Source organism: Neopelma chrysocephalum, unplaced genomic scaffold, assembly GCF_003984885.1.
Source record: "Neopelma chrysocephalum unplaced genomic scaffold, ASM398488v2 Primary Assembly neopelma1_86, whole genome shotgun sequence".
In the NCBI taxonomy this organism is placed as follows: Eukaryota; Metazoa; Chordata; class Aves; order Passeriformes; family Pipridae; genus Neopelma; species Neopelma chrysocephalum.
In genome coordinates this window covers 2,670,120-2,689,724 of record NW_020897748.1, presented here as the reverse complement: position 1 = coordinate 2,689,724, position 19,605 = coordinate 2,670,120, and the positions used below count along the sequence as shown (strand labels likewise).

The 19,605-nt window shown below is 42.8% G+C and overlaps 1 protein-coding gene across 2 annotated transcripts in view; it reads left to right on the top strand.

Moving 5' to 3' along the window:
- The first annotated feature begins 17,906 nt into the window (after positions 1 to 17,906).
- BAALC (BAALC, MAP3K1 and KLF4 binding) overlaps positions 17,907 to 19,605 on the top strand; it is a 34,634-nt gene continuing 32,935 nt past the window's right edge. For both annotated transcript variants that reach the window (XM_027692339.1, XM_027692338.1), the window contains exon 1: positions 17,907 to 18,129. In XM_027692339.1, coding sequence (XP_027548140.1) covers positions 17,967 to 18,129 — 163 coding nt within the window. In that variant the 5' untranslated portion in view covers positions 17,907 to 17,966. The remainder of the gene's footprint in view (positions 18,130 to 19,605) is intronic.

Sequence of the window (19,605 nt, the reverse complement as noted above, 5' to 3'; positions counted from 1 at the left end):
ATGTGGGCATGCTGGAGAAATGGGCTGACAGGCACTGCGTGGACTTCAGCCAAGAGAATTGACAAGTCTGGCGCTGGGGGAGGAATAACCCTCATGCCCCAGTACATGCTGGGGGCTGACTAGCCAGGAAGCAGCACTGCAGAGAAGGAGCTGGGACTGCTTGTGGGAAACTAGTTGTGCTTGTGGCAAAGGCCATCTGTCTCCTGGGATGTTGTTAGTCAGAGGGTAGCCATCCTTCCCCAATATTGGGCATTTGTAAAGTCACATCTGGGCTCTGTAGTACAAGAAATAGAGTACCGTAATGGAGAAACTCCAGTGGAAGCTACCCAAGCTTGTCAGGGGGCTGGAGCATATGGCACTGTGGCTGGGAAAATCACATCTCTTCATGCTGGGGAAGAGACAGAGAAAGCAAAGAACAGATTTTACTGGTATTTACAACTGTCTGAGCAGAGGATACAGAGAAGATGGAGCCTTCTGAGGTGCCTGAGCACTTCTCAGAAGTTCGTGGCAATAAGAGGAGAGGCAAAGGATGCAAGTCTGAATGTGGGAAATTCTCTGGAGGCCGTGGTGGATTGACCTTGGCTGGTGACAGACACCCACCAGCTGCTCTCTCACTACCCCTGTTCAATGGGACAGGAGACAAAACAAGGTGAATAAGCTCATAAGTTGAGATAAAGACATGGAGATTGCTTACCAGTTACCATCACAGTCTATTGAGACTGGACTTGGGGAAGATTTAGTTTATTGCCAGTTACAATAGATTTGGATGATGAAAGGCAAACAAAAAGTAAAACATCTTATCCTCATTCTTTTTTTCTGAGGCCCAACTTCACTCCTTTATCCCTAACCTCTGTGCCCAGCAGCAGAGAGGAATGGGGAGTGGGGGATTATGGTCGGTTCTCAACAGTTCTTCTCTGCTTGACCTTCCTCCTCACACTTTTCCCCTGCTCCAGCAAGGCTCCTTCCACAGACTGCAGTCCTTCAGAGTAAACCTACTCTAGCATGGGTCCTCTGTGGGCCATGTTTCTTTCAGGGCATGTCCACCTGATCTGATTTGGGTCTTCCAGAGGCTACAGTGTGGATATCTGCTCTGGCATGGACCTCTCCAAAGGCTGCAGACAGTCCCTGCTCCACTGTGGGCTGCAGAGAAATACCTACAGTTCATTTCCTGTCAGCGATCTATCTAGACTGGAGTTACCTGTGGCTGAGCTGACTTAAAATTGCTGTTTGCATGGAAAGGTGAATTGAATGTTAATCACCAGCCATAGAAGAGCTGATTTCTGATACCATTAGGCCTTCCTAGTGTTGAAGAGGGATACTTTGGATACAGGGGCTGGGAGCTAGTCTGTGTTAGATTTGATTTACAGGGAAAGGCTGGAAACAGAACCTTCTCTTTTTATAGTTTGTTTCTGTGGTTCTTCAAAGATTTCTGGCAAATGGAACAAGGTTAAAACTGTGCAGAAATGGAAAATTTTCATTTTGTTTCTGAGAAGGATGCCAGGTGATTAAGTTAGAGAGTAATTTGTGGAAGAAATGAAAAACATGGTATACTCTGGAATGTGAAGAGTATGGGAATTTTATTTTTCTTATAATAAGTAATAACAGATGATTTATGTCCTAATAGAAAAAGCAGACATAACTGGATTGTCACAATTTACATGTCTGTAGTCAAAGTCTGAGAAGGGGAGACAGCTGCTGCACAGCAGAAGTATCTAAAATAGCAATGTACGAGTATTTTAGTGAATTTAACATAGATCTTGAAATGCTGCTGATGGATGCCATTTGAAAGCTGACAAAATTTAGTAATAAAATTGTGTGAGAAAGCAATACCCGCAGTGGGTTCCAGGATCACCAGGACTGAGGAGAAGAAGGAGCAGAGAGCTGGGCAGAAGCAGAGGGAATGTGGTAGCTAGGAGCTTGTAGAAGGGGCAGTTAAGAAGACCTAGTAACTCATTACTGGACAGGATGGGGCACGGGGGAGCATCACCATAGCTGAGGCCAGACGGGAGAGGATTTCATTGAACTTAAGGAAAATGAACCACCACAAGCTTGTTAGAAGAAGACAAACATTGCTCTATCTTGAAGAAGGGCAAGAGGATCTGGGGAAGTACTGTCTGGGCAGCCTGACCTTGATCCCAGGGAAGGATCAAGGAGCAAACTGTATTAAGGACAGGAAGGTGATTAAGGGTAGTCAGTGTGGATTTGTGCCTTACCAACCTGATAGCCTTCTGCAATGAGATGACTAGAGCAGTGGATGAGAGGAGAGCAGTGGGTGGTTGTTTATCTTGGCTCCAGCAAGGTCCTTGTTGCTGTCTCTGTAACATCACGGACATATTGATGGGGTACAAACTAGGTAAATGTACAGTGAGGTGGACTGGAAAGCAGGTGAATTGCTGGGCTCAAAGGCTTGTAATCAGTGGCATGAAATCCACCCAGAGGCCCAGGGTAGTGGGGTGCCCCAGGGGTCAGTACTGCAGCCAGTATTTGTTAGTATTTTTATTAATGACTTGGATGATAGGAACAGTGCAACTTCACCAAGTTTGCTGGTGATACAGAATTGGAAGGAATGGCTTATATGCCAAATGGTCCCTGGTCAGAGGCCCTCAATACACTGCAGAAATGGGGACACAGGAACCTCATGAAGTTCAACAGAGGGAAATGTGGAGTCCCACATCTGGGGAAGAATAACCCCACATACCAGTACAGAAATGGCAGGGAAGCAGTTTTGCAGAAAAAGGACCCAGGACTCATTTTGGAAATGTTGAGCATAAGGCAGCAATGAGTCCTTGCAGCAGTGAAGGCCAACAGCCTTAGGAATAACATTGCCAATGGGTTGAGGAGGGTACTTGGGCTCCTCAACTTGACACTAATGAGAGACGTCACAGCCTGGTAGTAGTTGAGATTGGCGGACACCACTGAAGATTATCTAGTCCCCCCTGTTCAAGCAAGGTCAGGTAGAACAGATTGCTCCAGACTGTCCAGTAAGGTGTTGAAAATCTCCAAGACTGGAGGTTCCACAATCCTCTCTTGGCAACCTTCTCTGGTGTTCAAACATCCAAGTATTAAAACTGTGTTATGTTTAGACAGGATGTGATATATCTTGGTTTGTGCTTATTGGGCACCACTGAGAAGCCAGGTTCCTTCTTTACACCCTCCCAGCAGTTATTCATAAACATTGATAAGATTATCCTGAGACTAATTATTTTCTTGAGCAGAGGGTGGTGAGTGCCCCTGCAGTATTCAAGCACCTGCTTCTGGGTCTGCTTTTGTTGTAAGGAATATAGCTGTTAGATGGGGCACTCCACAGTGACCAGCAGATGTGGGATCTTTGCTTTGGTTTTTTTGTTTGTTTGTTTTAATATATAATAATATTTTGAAATGCTCAGTATTTAGACCTCTGTATTAATTCAGTTTTCATAAAGATATTGATGATTTTGAAAGCTTTCTGGAAGATAAATGTACCTATAATCTGCTGAACTATTAGGTACAGAAAACCTTGCATGCAGTGACTGATTTCTGAGCAGAAGTGTTTAGAAAGAAACTTCTTCCTAGATATCTTTTTATTTTAATTGTGGTTTTCTGGCAGAATTCCCACTGCAGAAGGGATGTTTGAATTCTGCTCTATCACTTAATGTCAACAACTGCAATGTTTGTCTTCCGCCCAACCAGGACTGGATTCTTAGAGTGAAAGACCCTAATATTTGCCAGCAGCTTAGTAGTTGTCTCCAGGCAGACAGTGTATAGTTTATCTTATACTGACTTAAATATCTTTAAGAGCACAATTGGTGAGATGAGTCATAAGCAAATGGCATCACGCTTCACTTCATGGGGATAGAATCCATGCCTGGGATCTTCTCATGTTTCTTCAGTGTAAACAAATGAACTCCGTCAGCTCTGTACTGTGGCATTAACAGCAAGAATCATGGATAGACTAAATCATGAACGCTTCCTCTTGCAAAGGTCTGCAGGTTGTGTTTCACCTGGAAGCTCACTTTCTGTAGGCTCTGGGAATATACAAGTATAATGTTTGAATTCCTGCAACTTCACTGAGTTTAATGTGGTTTTTCTGAGGTTCTTTTGAGCCCATAAGCAGATCATTGCAATGCTGTATTTCCCTGAAAGACTTGTGTGAGGTGCTGGCGGGACCTGGGAAGCTGTGTCTGTGTGGGTACTTTTAGAGAGTCCTGCATTGGACAGAGCCAATGGGAAAACTACAGGCCTATATTAGGCAAAAGTAGATGCTGGAGAGCCAGCTTTGAACAGACAACAGCACTTTTATGTTAAAAACTTGTGTGTGCATGTGCGCTGTTGTGCGCACACCTTTTTCTGGCTCCTGTATCTCTTCTTAAAATATGGTGGTTTTAGCTTTTGTCCTCTGTAGGCTTATCAAGGACCTCTCCTTTTTTTACAGTCTGTCTGGGTCTGTGCTCTCTGATGCGTTGTTTTGATTGAATCATCTGAAATGAAATCTATATTTTCCACCTCTAGAGAGCGACCTCGGGCTGCTCTTGAGTAACTGCCAGAGTAAAGCTCTCACGAAGCCTTTGCTGAATGATGAGTTTGAATTCAAGTGTTTGATCATTGAATGATCTCTTGGTCTCGTAGTACCAAGGAAATTCTTAATATTGTCCATAATTATTATGCTTTCCTCCCCTGTACTCCCTAGAGATTCATGTGATGCCAGGCACATATCCAATCTTTCACTGAAGAGATGAAAGAAGCCTGAAGAGGTTGGCATGTCCCAACAGTAGAATTCTGGTGGACTCAGAATTGCTACTTAAAATGTTGTATGTCTAATTCAAGGTCCGTTATGGGATTTCAGTTTTTAAAAGTGGGTTCTTTAATTAAACTCTTTACTATTTCTGTTGGTATTAGCAAATATTATGAATGAAGGAATGTGAGAGATCACATGCATTCTCCATCAAAGCAAAAGTCCCCAGCTTTCAACCTTCTGTACCAATGTACAACCCTGCTTCACACTCATGGCAACAAAGAAAGAAAAGACAGAGTGATCCTGCAGCTGAAGGCTGTAGAACCTTGATGCAGGCCTTTTAATCTTTGTCTCTTTTTAAATAGATTTATGAATTTTTTGATGTGTGAAAATATTCCTATAGTTCCTGAGCTACCAAGTTTTCTTTCCATCACAAACTTCAATTTTAAGTCAAATATTAAAATCTAAGGCTTTGATAACTTCTAGTGGAGCCTGGCAGAGGCTTGACTTTTCCTGTCAGACTCTTCAGGAGGAATTCCAGGTCTCTGGGGACAGAGGCACTGTGGAAATCATTACACAGTTACTTTATTCTTGCGTATGTGTGTTTTGCTATTCTCTACCTTGTGTCAGCAACAGAGCCAGCCCAAGGCAGATCTGCCATCTGCTCCAGCTGAAATCCACCTGTTTTCCCATGTACTGGTTACCTCCTTTGGCTAAGAGAAAACAGAAAATCTCTTTTCAAATGGATTTCACCTGTAAACATAATGGAGAAAGCAACTGTAAGAACAAGTGTCCCTCTGGGTTACATGGAACACTCTCACTTGGTAAGGACATGGTTTCCACACCAAAGCAGTGCCTTAGCCCTGCTTGCTTCCCAGTCGTGTTCTGCTCTATCATATTACCCTGGCTAAACACTGTTGTAGGTCACTGCATGCTCCTTACTGAACCTCTTAGTTCTCTGTCTTGCAACTCCAACTTCCTGTCTTCCCCTTGCTTACTCTCCTTTATGTTCTCCCATTCCTCCCTTCCCTTGTTCCACTTGGATTTGTAAACTGCCACTCTACCAAAGGCTGCAGTTTTTAATGGTTTCATGTTGCTAAGTGATATTCTTCCTCTCTTCTCAACAGCCTGGTTTTCTTAGAAGTATTCAGTGTCTGCAATCCCCATTCAGTTGCCCTGAATTCAGATGCATCCTTGTCTTTATCTCTCATAGCTAAACAGCAGCTTAACTTGCCCCGTTCACCCATGTGAAAGCTTGTAGTCATTAGTAAAACTATTTCTTGGACAATACTGTTTCAAACTGGTAATATTTCACAATGGACTTATTCATTGTATTTTGAGTGTTTTCACAAGAGAATTGTAATCTGCTCGTAAGGGCTTACCTGACCTGGACCAGGGGCTGGAGCACGTGACTTGAGGCCCATCATGCTGCAGCAATAATCAATGCTCCAAAGTATCATAAGGCAAAGGACTGGTTGACCAATTATTTGGTCAATCTACTTATTATGCTCTATTGATTAAGGGTCTGGAAAAATTAAATTATATATGGTTTTTCTATTACCAGTAGTACAGCAAATGTTTGAAAGAAGCAAGATGAAAAGACAAAGTTTTCACCAGCTACAGAAGTCAAACTTCTGAATTCAAATTCCAGCTGCCCCTGGAATTCTGATCTACAATGAAACTGTGGATCAGATTTACCTATATGAGTGTTTTTATGGCTCAGTTCAAGGTTAAATAGGTGTCAAAAAAGAATATGAAAACAAGCATCATGAACTTAGATGAATGCAATAGGAAATACACAGCAAATGCAACCAGAGAGAGGTTCATCCCAAAGTGTCAGGTCTGACTGCTCCTGGGACCATTGAGAGAGAGGTGTTAGTACCAGTATGGCATCACAGAGGCTTTATCCACCTGTCACTGATATACTGGGCATTGAGACAGCTTAGAATGCTTAGCACTTTTAGAGGCACTCTAAGGCCTAAATTTAAATTTACTTTTTCAGACCATGGTGAATAATCTATGCATAGAGAGACATGTCTGTGATGCAGAGCCCCAGCCCATTGGAACTCCTTTCCATAAAGTTTGGTCCCACTCAAAAACACTCAGAGGTTCCACCCTGTGGAAAATTGATAATTAAACTATTTAGGAAGAATTAGCCCAGCTGATACCAGAATGGATTATGGTACATACATTCTGGCATTTTTCTAAAAATTAATGTGATTCGTACAGCAAAGTAGTGGTTTCAAATACTCTTAGAATATTTTCTAATGGAAAATATATCAAGATAATTAATTATGTGAAAATAACTTTATGTTCTTTAAAAAAACTCCACACTTTGAATTCTTAAAAAACCAGCTTTAGATTTATTAAATACTTCAGCTGACCCTATGAAAAGGTATCACTTAAGACAGGTAGAAAAGGATTCTCTTTTGTTTAGGTGAAAAAAGCTGTTGTAATAATAAAAGTGTATTTCTCATATAGATATTTAAACCCTTCAAAAATTAAGAGCTTCAAAACTTGAAGCTAAAATGAGTGGGTTAAATATTGCCCCCATTTCAGTTAACATTGCCTTTCCACTTGTTTCTGTCAGACTTCTATTGCACTCAAAATGCTAAATCAAACCTGTAATTTTCCTGTTGCTCTGCTTTGCAGGAGGACAGTTCAGGCTCCTCATAGAGGCCTTTACATCTCTTGTTGGCTCTCACACAACTGACCCCAAGGAATGTAATAGTTAAACCGGAATAATAATACAAAATCCATTTTTGTTTAAAATAATTAAGTGGGTACGTATTTCAAGGGGAACAATTTTCTAATTAAAAAAAAAAAAAACAAAAAACCCCCACAAACTATATACACACACAAAAAACAAACCCACTCAAAAAACCTCTGAACAAACTAACAAAAAAGACCCTTCAGAAACCCACAATAAGAAGATCCCCACATCAGTGAAATTTGAGTTTCAGAAGATAGTTGTGAATTTCACAACCCTTAGAAGTGGGTCAGCTGCTTCACAGAACTATTAATTTTTTAATGTAGTTAATAACACCTTGTCATATCTTAAATATGACAAAGCAATATCTCAAAGCAATAGATTTTGAAGTATCCAATCTTTTTGCATAACATGTCAAAGAAACCAGGATGTATCATCATTTTCTGCAAAAGTATGGAAGGAGCAGAGTTAGCAGACAGAAGGCAGCTTAGCCAAGGTGTGAAATTCAGTTCTAGGCAGCAAAATTGTGTTGTCTGCCTGTAAGCTGGGTATTTGAGCTCTCACTGGTGACAGCCTGAGCTGTCTTTTGTCACCGCTGTGTGAACAGAGGTGTCCAGTGCCATTTCATACACCATAAGGCAGCTGAGATATCCTGGCAGAGTCACAGAATCATTTAGGTTGGAAAAGACCTTTAAGATCATGGAATCCAACTATAGGACTGGTAGGTAAGACGTGGGGCCAACAGGAGGCCCATATCCTTCTGGATCCCACCTGGATCAGTAGGTGCTTTGCTTACCTACCTGACTTGATCCTCTCTGGCTGGGCAGCTGCACTGCTCTTCAAGCTATCCTTAGATCCCCATGGACTGTAGTGGGCCATAGGTAGGGTGTGGTGGTTTTGAGCTGGCTCTCTGCCAAGTCTCCTAACCCCACCACAAGAGCTACCCCTCCCAAAAACCAAGGGAAAAGAAAAAAAACCCAAGAGAACCAAAATAAGAGAGAGAGAGCTAGAGCAATATATATAAATATATTTACACTTATATTACATTTATATACAATTACAAAAACTATATACACATAAGAGGAAAAAAAACCAACACCCAAAAACAGAAAAGGGAAAGGGGACAAAACAAAAAAAAACCCCAAAAATAGGTATGCACAATCAATAAAGAACTAACCAAAGAAAACCTTAATACTTTCCTTGAGATAGCACAATCACACCAAACGCCACCGCCACGCTACTGGACCCCAGATCAGCAGAAAAAACAGGCCCCATAGGCCCAGCCAGGCCTCAGCTCCCCAACAGGAGTGAGACTGACCTGCGGAGTCTGCTGTCTCCAAACCTCACTGGAAGGGAAGGGAGGAAGAGGCTTCTCTCTCCGTCTATTTATATGCTGTGTTACGTAAAGGAATAGGATGGAATACTTCCTTCCTTCCTTCCTGGCAAACCAGGAAGGAAGGCCTAAACTCAAAAACCATTACAGTCGGGTCAAATATCTTCATCTCTAACTGAATCCCAAGGGCATAATTTCCATACTGTGATGTTTCCAAACTCCTTAAGCTGCAGCTCTTACCTGAAGCCCTCTGCAAATCACTGTTTGGCAGAGCTGCTTTCTTTTTTTGCTGTTGCTTTTTAACTCTTGAAGCTATTTAAATTTATGGGTTTTCTCCCTATCCTTATGATGGATTGCACCCACAGCATGGAACAAAGGTGCTACCATCCTGTCGAGTGTGAACCCAGCTGAACATTGAATGGAATGGTATTAGTGATACAGCTGTGGTCAGACACAGCAGGTCATGGCTTTGTCTCAGCCCTCAGGCATGCAAAGAGCAAGCGCTGATGTCCCCAGAGCTGTTGGTCTCCTCTCCTCTGAGGACAACTGACTCAGAATGCTCTGCTCGCACAGGTGTAGTACAATATACCCAGGCACAAAGTCAGGCTGCAGACTGAGACTGTGAATAAACACTCTGTGCACTGAAGGGATGTTGTGGATAGACTTTAAGGACAAGTGAGGTAATGCCCTCCAGCAGTGTTTTGGTCTGTAGCACAACTCCATCTGGAAACAGCAGCTGAGTCAATGAAAAATTCAGGGAATGTTCTAAGCGTGAGTGAGCCTACGCCTCCTCAAGAGCAGCTGGGATACTTCTCAGGATAGTAGACCTCTTGGTAGAGGTCTACCTCCTCCTGGTAGACCTCTTTGCTTTTATACCTTATGTCCTAGTCGGTGTTCTGACATGACATCCCATATAGTGTGTGTATATTTACTTTGCCAGTAACACAAAGGTTGGAATATTGCCTTTTTATGGGTTTGAGAAATGAGGCACAGAGCTAAACTTCCAAATTTCCACACCTGTTGGGATTTGCAAATCCATCCAATCTTGATTTAATTTAAACCTAAACATTCAAGTACACTTACATGTCACCTACTCACATTTAGACACAAAGTATGGCAGAGCAGAGAGCCACAAAATTAATAATTTAATTTAATTCCTCAAATAAATAAGAATGCATTTAGTTATTTACTATCATCACCAGGTGCTTCTGCAAGACTGAGATAGTGTGGTACCACTGGACAATAACTAACTATTCTAAAAGAGGATTATCTTAGTTTTCCTTTCCCGAATCGACTGACTTCCCACGGCAGTTTGTTTGACTAAGGTGTTAAAAGCTGTAGCAATTTTAAACTGAGGCAAATGAGTCTGTCTTAAGTTGAGTAGCCCTTGAGTCGTCTCCATTTACAGACACCACTTACAGACTGGCACATCACACCAAGCTGAGATCAGTGCTACCTTACATTAATTCGCAGATGAGTCAACTCTTTAAGTTACAAATGAATGGAACTGCTTTTAATAGAGCCAAAAAATCTCAGCTGAAGAGGAAAACCTCCATCATAGGAACAGGGCTTGGTCATTCAATGAAGAGGAAAGATGCAAACATTGCATCAGGGCATTTCTGCTCCGTCTGTTAAACAAGAGGCTGTTGCTTCTGGCAAAATGAGCTGAACCAGCCAGGAGAAGCCACTGGCCCTGCTCTGCTTCCGAGCGGAAAACACATAGCCATGTTCTCGTCATTCAGAGAAGGAGTGGAAAGAAGAAATAAGTAATCTGCTAAGGTGGAAATGGGTAATGGAGATATATTTTGAAACTGATGTAAATCCTGTTTGGTGACGTGCTGGTGAGTCATGAGGGTGGGTGGAAGTGATTTTGCATAATAACAGTATCATCTGCTTTCTCCTCTTGCACTGACACACAACAGCAAACACAGACTCTGTGCAGCAGCCAGTGAGTCATATGCTGTGTACTAACCTAAAAAGGCTGAAACCTCAAAGTATTTACAGTTGCATTTCACATCTCAGTGCAAAAAGGCATTGGGAGTGGGCAAGAATGGTGTACCGCTATTTTGGTTTCCCCTGGACTGACCACGTCAAACCCAGGAGTTAAAACTTTGGAGGAGTCTTAGGAAGAAGCTGCTCTAGGCTTCACAGTATTTAGACAGAATAAAAGGGGACAGACATGAACAGGAGGACAGGCTCTTTCAGAATTAACATTTGTAAAGAATGAGGCTGAATTCAGAATAATTGTACTGAAGTAAGTTTTCAATGTAATTTTCAAATAAGGTCAGCAGAAGCACTGAAGATCAGAGGAAGACTCACACAAAGGATTGTGCTAAAGCTTAGAAATGTTCAGAAGTACTTATTGAATTGAGATGATTTTTTTCTCCTTTTAAAAAGCATTTAAATTTTTATGACAAAATATGCTTTAAAATTCAGCATGATTGCTCCTAATTGAGCTCTTACACACAGATAACACAAATGTCATCAGATCCTGCCAGTTTCCATCTCCTTTTTTCATCCTCTTGGCACTGTAGGGAACAGAAACAGAGCCTAGCAAAAGAAGAGTGCAAAATATTGTATTTTGTCAGGTTTATAATTGATTGAGTGGATCCTGTATATGTAGAATTGGAAATTTCTCAGCTTACAGAGCTTTCCTAATACAGTACACAACTAATGGAGTGTCTGCCTACTTCCTTTTTATTTGCATTTAGATTTCCCTGCACTGTTGCTTTAGGCTGTTAGAGCATCTAGTCTATAAAAAAGAAATGAATTACCTATAAACAACTAAAACATAGCAGTACCTGCTTAATCTTGTAATACCCGCAGAGAGAAGACTGCATCTGAAGGAAAAAGTCAAAGATATTTTAATTAAGATTTAGGTATTAGGGCCATAAATTTCCGAGTCACTCCACCAGGAACATCTGAAGTGATAAATGTTTACCCAGTATGATACTTAGTTACATAAAATACTGGTTTCATAACTAGGTTTTATGATTTACCTTCTTAATTAGGGACAAAGTGTAGTCTTAGAACAGAGTACAAGGTAAACAGACATTATGTGAAGGAGCTCCACAGAGATTGGGGTAAATGAGAATAAATCCATCACCGCTCCGTGTTACTGCTCTGTTTGCCGTCTGAGGTTTCCAGAGACATCATGGCTGGTGCCAATGCTGGCCTCTGCAGGCGGCAGCGATTGGTTTGCACCCTTTTAGGAATAAACTCAGTAGCTCTTTTCTCTGGGGAGTACCACCCAGAAATTCTCTGTGTGAGCAATTTTGAGCCTCTCTCTGCATTATCCTTTCTTACTTACACCTACTTACACTTACACATACACTTAATATCCTTGCATGTGCTTTACTCAGGCTCTTTAACCAACAGATATTTGAACACTCCCAAATAAAGCCTGGTGCACAACTGACAATTTTTTTTTCTCAGAAATAATTTTATTTCACTAGTTTATTTGGGCAAGTCTGGGACAGCCAAAGGGACTGGAGGAAGACCTTCTACCTTCTTTAAGAAGAAGATCTCAGCTGGCTGTCATAGCCTAGCAATTCCTTGTAGGGTATGTTTCCCTCCGTAGTTATGGTGTCCTCCAAACACTCTGGTGAAGGGAATGGCTGTTTAGAACAACCAGCAGCTCTTGGTGTTACAAAGTAATATAGCCAAAGCTTCTTTATTGTGCCCATTTTCATACCTCCTCTTCTTCTGATCCTTTGAACTATTTGAATTCACAAGAAGGTACTTGAGAAGATATTTTCCATGACGACAAACACACTAAGCCATTAGCAACAATGCTATACCTGTAGTATCCCACCTTGCTGAAACCCCAGTATCCACCATCACCCAATACCACATCTCTGCTTCTGTGGAGTGGTTGCAATTTACTTTCCATCCCTGACTGCAAATGGAGTAACACTGCATTCTGAGTGCAGCAAAAGGCACCACTGCTCAATTAAAAAATGAAGCAAACATTCTCATGCAACTTTGAAATGTTTAAACTCCCAATGGATCAGAAGATAGATGGAGGCAAACCTAAGATTTTGTCTTTCCACATACTGATATTGGAAATTTCTTTGCACACAGCACAAAGAAAAAGCACAATGGACACAGAGCAAACATGAACATCTGGCCCAATTCTCAGTCATAAAGTATCAGTAAGATGCCATGCAGTGAGGACACTGATGCCTGCTAGGTAATAGTTTTCCAATAGTTGCTGGGAAAGTGAATATGATTGTACTGATTCTAAACCTCCCACTTATGCAAAACTTACAGTATCTTCACTAGGAAACGTTCACTATTCACAAGGGAAGGAGGTTGGACCCTGACAAGTACAGGTCAGCATTAAAGTCAAGCTGTGGTTCAAAGGCTGAGAAAGCTGGAAAGAATTGACTGAAATTTTCCTGATAGTACATCATCACAGAAAACTTCTGTGCTGCCAGGGTACTGTTACTCACAACGAAGAATCTGGTAAACTATTCCTCTGGGGTTTTTAATCCAATTTGAAACTAAATTAGCAGGCTGGGATGGAGGAATTCAAGGCCTTACTCTCTATGTTAGAATTTGAGGTTGTGTTTCAGAGTCATTTTCAAACAAGAAAAAGATGCAGTGAAAGAGTAAGTTAATTAAATTCTTCCTATTTATGAGCTGTTTGGAGACATCTTCCCAAACCTTCAGCAGTAACTGAGTATCACCTACATTCCTATGTCCAGGAAGCTGTGAATACTAAACTGAAAACCTTTTGAATGGCCAAGAATGAATGCTATCATTTCCTTGTTGAAAGAAATGCATAAATAAGGCAGAGCAATGTGAAAATTATACGGTATACATTTGAAAACTGTTTAAGAGAAATATTTGAGCAATCAAGGCAAGAAAATTATATTTTCCAAGTGCTCACAACAGTAAAGAGGAATGCTCAGTCATTTACTTGAAGTAAATATCTGCTGGCAGGAGGAGAGCTGACTCAAGTATGCAGTGTGAAAGTTTCAGAGGCAATCTTGCTTCCCGGCATATTGCAAGCTTGGAGTGATGATGTCAAGTGGGTATAACACAGCTAAATAATTATATTTCTCCTCAGATATACAAAATACCTTACTAGAAAGAGCACATTTTAAACACAAATTCTTCTCTTCTCTCTAATGATGTCATTGAATCACAGGGGTCCTGGGTAAGTGACAAAATTATCTCCTGTCTGCTTTCTGGAGTGAAGAGAACAGATTTGCAAAAAAATCTGGGACCTAACCCCAAATTTAACCGGTGTCTTTGCTAAAACACCATCTAATAGAACAAGCAGAGATGCCAGCCAAAAATCCAAAGAGAGGCAGGACATCTTTTCCTAAATAAATCTCCTACTGCACCTCTTGCACTTAGCACTGAAATGATCATTGGGATACAAAAGAATTGTAGTCTGTGGGGAAAAATAATAATGGGTCCTACCACAATTTCATATGGATTTTATGAGGAAAGTGTCTTAATTATTTTAACCCCATTTTAGAGAAACTGTAAATGTAAAATCCTTGGGATCCCCTTCCCTTGACCATCTCATCCCTTTACTCCCTACTCCCATTTTTGAAGTAGCATATCTTGAAAGCAGTATACACAGAGCAGACATCACTGTCAGTGGAAGGGAGAAAAGCATCACTGCACAGTGTGCATCAGACAGCACAAAACCAGAGGAAGCTAAAATGCAGTACAAGCTCCACTAATAGGATCTCTGGGAGGCCACCCTTTTTCTAACAATTAATGGAGAGAGATCAGATTTTACTGCATTAATCATCTCCTGGCATGAGGCTAACAGCATGACAAGTTAAATTTGATCCCAAAAATTGCGTTCTTAATCCCTCTCCTGCCAGGCTACACCTCCTCAGGTGCTGAAGTAAAGGAAGAAAAACAAATTGTAAAGTTTCTCCCCTCAAGAGTTCTGCAGATTTCAGTTCTTCACTCATACATTGCCATCAACTTCTTCCTGCCCTACACCGGCTGCCCTCCACCCAGCTTCACCAGCAGATTAGTTCCCATCTGATTACACTACTGGACGAGATGGAGTCAGGCCAAGGATTCATCTCATCATGGGTATTTTCTGTATTTCTGAAGGCAGATTTCCTTTTCTGTCTACTTTCTTCCCCAATATGATTCTCAGTGCACAATTAATATTATTGAATTCATATTCTTGTGTTGTTACCTTACTGTATTAAAGCTGTCATCACCTGTTTCATGCCAGCCAACATGCACTTCCCTGACACAGGTTGTGGTACTTTATAGCTACAGCATATGCCCTCTCACACAATGGCTATGTTCCTCAGAGTTTGCTCTCTGGCTCAGAAGGAAATCAGAAGGGTGCAGATCCATGAACATTGTGCCCTGCACACTCAGCAGTGAGAAGTAATTTTCTTAATTAATCAGAATGAATTCTGATACAAAGGTACCTGCAATTGATTGCATTTGGCTCTTTTAACAAAACAATTAAAATCTCTTTTTTCCTCCTAGTCTCGTAAATTAATTTTTAATACAACAAAGAATAAAACATGAGTTGTCTCAAACTGAAGATTTAGGTAGGGTATTTTTAGGGTAGATTTAGATTAGGTATAAGGAAGAAATTCCTTACTGTGAGGGTGGTCATGTGCTGGAACAGGTGGCCCAGAGAAGTTATGGACGCCCTCTCCCTGGAAGGCCAGTTTGGATGCATCCTTGAGCAACCTGGTCTAGTGGAAGGTGTCCCTGCCCATGGCAGGGGTGTTGGGACTAAAAGATCTTTAAGGTCCCTTCCAAACCAAACCACTCTATGATTCTATAGAAGTTCTTCTAGCTGTGGAAAAAAACTTCCAGTTTCAAAAAGTTCTCAGTTCTGCTTGGAATTGATGAAAATAAAGTTAAGCCATTTACTTACAGTGCTAACAAACATCTTTTATTTGTTTTAGTCATACAAAATTTTTTATTTCAAAGTATTTTTTAAATTCTAAACCACAGTTACACCAGCAGCTTAAATACAAAAGCAGTAATAGTTACATTATTGTTTTCCTGCAGTAATTTTCTCCATGTTCCACCAAAAGCAGAAATTTGAAAGGTGATGCAAAGTAGTAGTACAAAGCAGGCACCTCTGTAGGGCTCAAGGAAAATGAACATGGTTCAATATAATGCTTTAAGACTCCACTTTACATTTATGGTCTAATTCCTCTCTAGTGGTAGTGGTAATAATAGGAAAGACAGAGAAGCCTTTTGTTCTCTTGCCAGTGGCTTTCAAAGGGTTTGAAAACTGTGCTAGGAAAAATAAGTGTCACAAGATGAAACGCATCTAGAACTGAAATCGAAATGATGTGAAAATACACATGCCAGCAGACCCTATCAGAGCCCCTCCAAATTTTAAGGCAAAATGAAACAAAATAAAAAGGCTCCCCCAAGGTTCTGTTCCAGCATGTACTTTGTCTAGTGCTCTCAGCCTAGAAAGCTGTTTCACGTAATTACAGCGTGAGACACTGACTGTGTTGCTGAGGTTTTATTTGGAGACTCAGGCATGTCTGGCAGTTTTTTCCGGGCCATGCCCTATGCCCACCCAGGGCACACACAACTCCTGGGAAGGATATGTGTTAGACCTCATGATTGGCTTCAAACAGCACTATATTCCATTGCTCTGGGGACAATCTGCTGGTGGGGCAGTCTGATTGAAATACAATCTGTGTTGAAACCCTCTTTTTATAAATATAACATATTTCTAATCTACAAAGCATTACCACAGTGATGAAAAAGTAGCTACTTCCTCACAAATCACTGCCCCTCTGATCCTGGGACCTTGGTAGCACAAGTACGGGGGCAATAACTATCAGCAGCACCCCCATGGGTGAGGGATTTCATCACAGTTGGAAAGTAAGGTTGTTGTGAGTCAGTATTTGACTAGGAAGCTGCTTAGAAACACCTGAACAGTCGTCTGCTTCAGGAAGCGTAATAAGTGATTCACCAACTCATAGAGCAGTTTTCAACCTGAATCACTTCAGAACCAGAAGACAGGACAGAGCAGCTGGGATGCAGAGCTAAGGCCTATGGGATCGTCTTAAAAATCGTGTACCAGCCTTTAGAAACAAGATCTTTTAGCTCCAGAGAGTTTGTGTTCCTACTTTCAGCTCCTATAACACAGGACAGCCTGTTTCTCCAGATTTCAATGGATATATATCTTTTTTAGCCAAGAGCCACACTGTGTAATGTTATGGAGTGTAGAACATGACTTCCGTATTGCTCTGTAGGTTGTCTTAGGGGACAGTTATTCCTACTGCTCTACTGCAAAATGATTCCAGGAGAGAAACATCCATCTGGGCTAAAGTCTCTTTCTCATGACACGATCCCACAGTGCCTAGTGTTCATGGAGCTGGCTCCAACCCTGACAGGGACCTTGACAAGCAGCTATTGCAATACTAACTGCAACCACCATCAGTGACTCAAAAATCTCTGTGCCTGTTTAGATTACCCTGAGCATAAACCTAAATTATAGTCCGTTTTGCAGATATCTCATGTTCTCTGTTGCCTCCCAAAGTGAGTAACCAACAGGAAAGAGCCGGAAGTATTTCTGGAGTTGAGCACTCAGTATTGCACCTTTATACAGCAGCAAACCAGCTAACGCTAAAGGTGGAAGCAAGGCTCTCCCGGCTAAATCAGGGAAGGGCAGATGGCCTAGTGAAGCGGAGCACAAGACCCAGTCAGGGTACATGCGCTTGCTGCTAAGCGCAGGCCGGGAGGACTGCTGTGCCTTGCTAGCTGTGGCACGCTGGCATGTGCGAGTAAATCCTCCCCGTACAGATCCATAACCCGGGGAGGAGGGAGCGCTGCCCGCCCGCGGCGTGTCTGCCCCCGGCCGCGGGCAGCCGGAGGAATTTGGCGGGGCAGAGCCAGCGCCGCGGCGGAAGCTGCAATGCCCGCTTCTGGGGGACACCCGGGGATGGGGAGAGATCGGGGCCGGGGCGGGAGGGGGTGAGATGTGAGAGTGGAGGGAAGCGGGAGGGGAAGGAACGGGGTAGCGGGAGGAGAAGGGGAGGGGACAGCCAGGAGGGAGGGGGGGCAGCGGAGATAATAAAGCCGGGGAGGAGGGGGAGAAAGACGAGCGGAGCCGGGGAGAGCCGGACGAGCGGGGATGTGGCGGGGGGCGTGAGCGGTGCCGGCGATGCCCGGCAGTGCGATGGTGCCCGGGCGGCGGTGGCAGCTGTGACTGAGCCTGAGAGCGGGGCCTCGCCATGGGCTGCGGGGGCAGCCGGGCCGACGCCATCGAGCCCCGGTACTACGAGAGCTGGACGCGGGAGACCGAGTCCACCTGGCTGACCAACACGGACTCCGAGAGCCCGCAGCAGGAGGGCGGCGGCGCCGAGCTCGGGCGAGAGCAGGGCGGGCCGCGCCCCGGTGAGTGCGGGCGGCGCGGGGGGTCCGCGGGACGGGGAGCGGCCGTGACACACCTTGTATAGACACCTCACACACACGTGTGCGTGCACGGAGCTGTGTGTGTGCACCCCCTTTACCTGCTGCGAGGGGAACATATTCCGCTCCCGCCGAGAAATGCAGGCGCCCAAGTCTGCGCTAAAGCCGCGGAGCGCTCGGAGCGCCTGCCCTGCCCGGCTGGGAGCAGGCTCTGCGCTAACAGAGCTGCTCAGGGTCCAGAGACCCGCTCACGGCGGTGCTCGGTTACGAGCGAAAGCATTAAATGCCTGCAGCTTTGGGACAGCGTCACCAGAATGGAAGAGAACTTGATCTTGGAGGGTCTTGCTGTGGAATACGTGGCTTTTTCTTCTGCAAAACAAGTCATTTAGGCAATAGGTTTGAATTAAGGAAGAGGTGCGCAGCCTTCTTCCACACTACCTCTGATACCTTCTGATCTGCAGAAAACTGGCCAGAGGGTGGGCTGCACAGAAGCTGACCTGCAAGTTTGAATTTCCCAGTTCTTGTCAGCGTGACACATCCTTAGCTGTGAACCTGAGGTATTACAGTAGGGGCGGATATGGGAAAGGGAATGAGGAGCTCTGATCTGATGTGGAGTTTTAAATGTTTTAAGAATTTTAGGTATTGCAGCAATATCTAGAAATCTCAGCCTAGTTCCAGAAATTCATCATGCTTCATATTGTACACAGCATGAAAGTGGTCACTGCTCCACATAGATTACAATTTCCATATAAAGTAGTAAATGCCTATAGGCAGCTTCAGAGGAAAAGAAGTAGCTTTACAGACATTTATAGCAAGTAACAAAGCATCAAAAAGAAATTATGGAAGTGCAGGAGTGAAAATTCACAAAGGTGGGCATCATAGGCCGACTGGAATACGGAGATCATGACTCTCTGCTGACCAGAATATGACAGGGAAGGAGAAGTCACAAGGGGTCTGTTTTACTCCTGAAGGCTAAAGAAAGACTTTGTAGTAATCACATGTGAAATTATGAGAATTTGAAGGTGAATGGGTCTATGAAATGCCATGTTAAAGAAGATTATATCAGGAATTTAAAGACGTTCAAGACAGTGCTGGCCAGTAAGTTCGAATGACAGGTGTCAGTCTCGTCTCCAGCCGTGAAGGCTAAACACAGTGAGCGTTACCTCTGCACCCACAATTAGAGTTATCTTAGCCATGTTTACTTTGAATTGGTGCCTAAACATCACAAACAGAAGCCAGATAGTCCAAGACTTAATATTGAATAGGAGTTAATAAAGGGATAGACCAGAAGTATTCTTCCCAGAAACATATGATAGTTGAATTTGTATTTCGAGATGAGAATACCAGCAGTAAGGAGACGAGGACAACACTCAAGTCCAACAGAGACTGATTAGGGTAAGAGAAATTTTACAAGAAAGAAGAGATTAGAGGAAAGGGAATGAGGAGAGGACAGACTAGTAG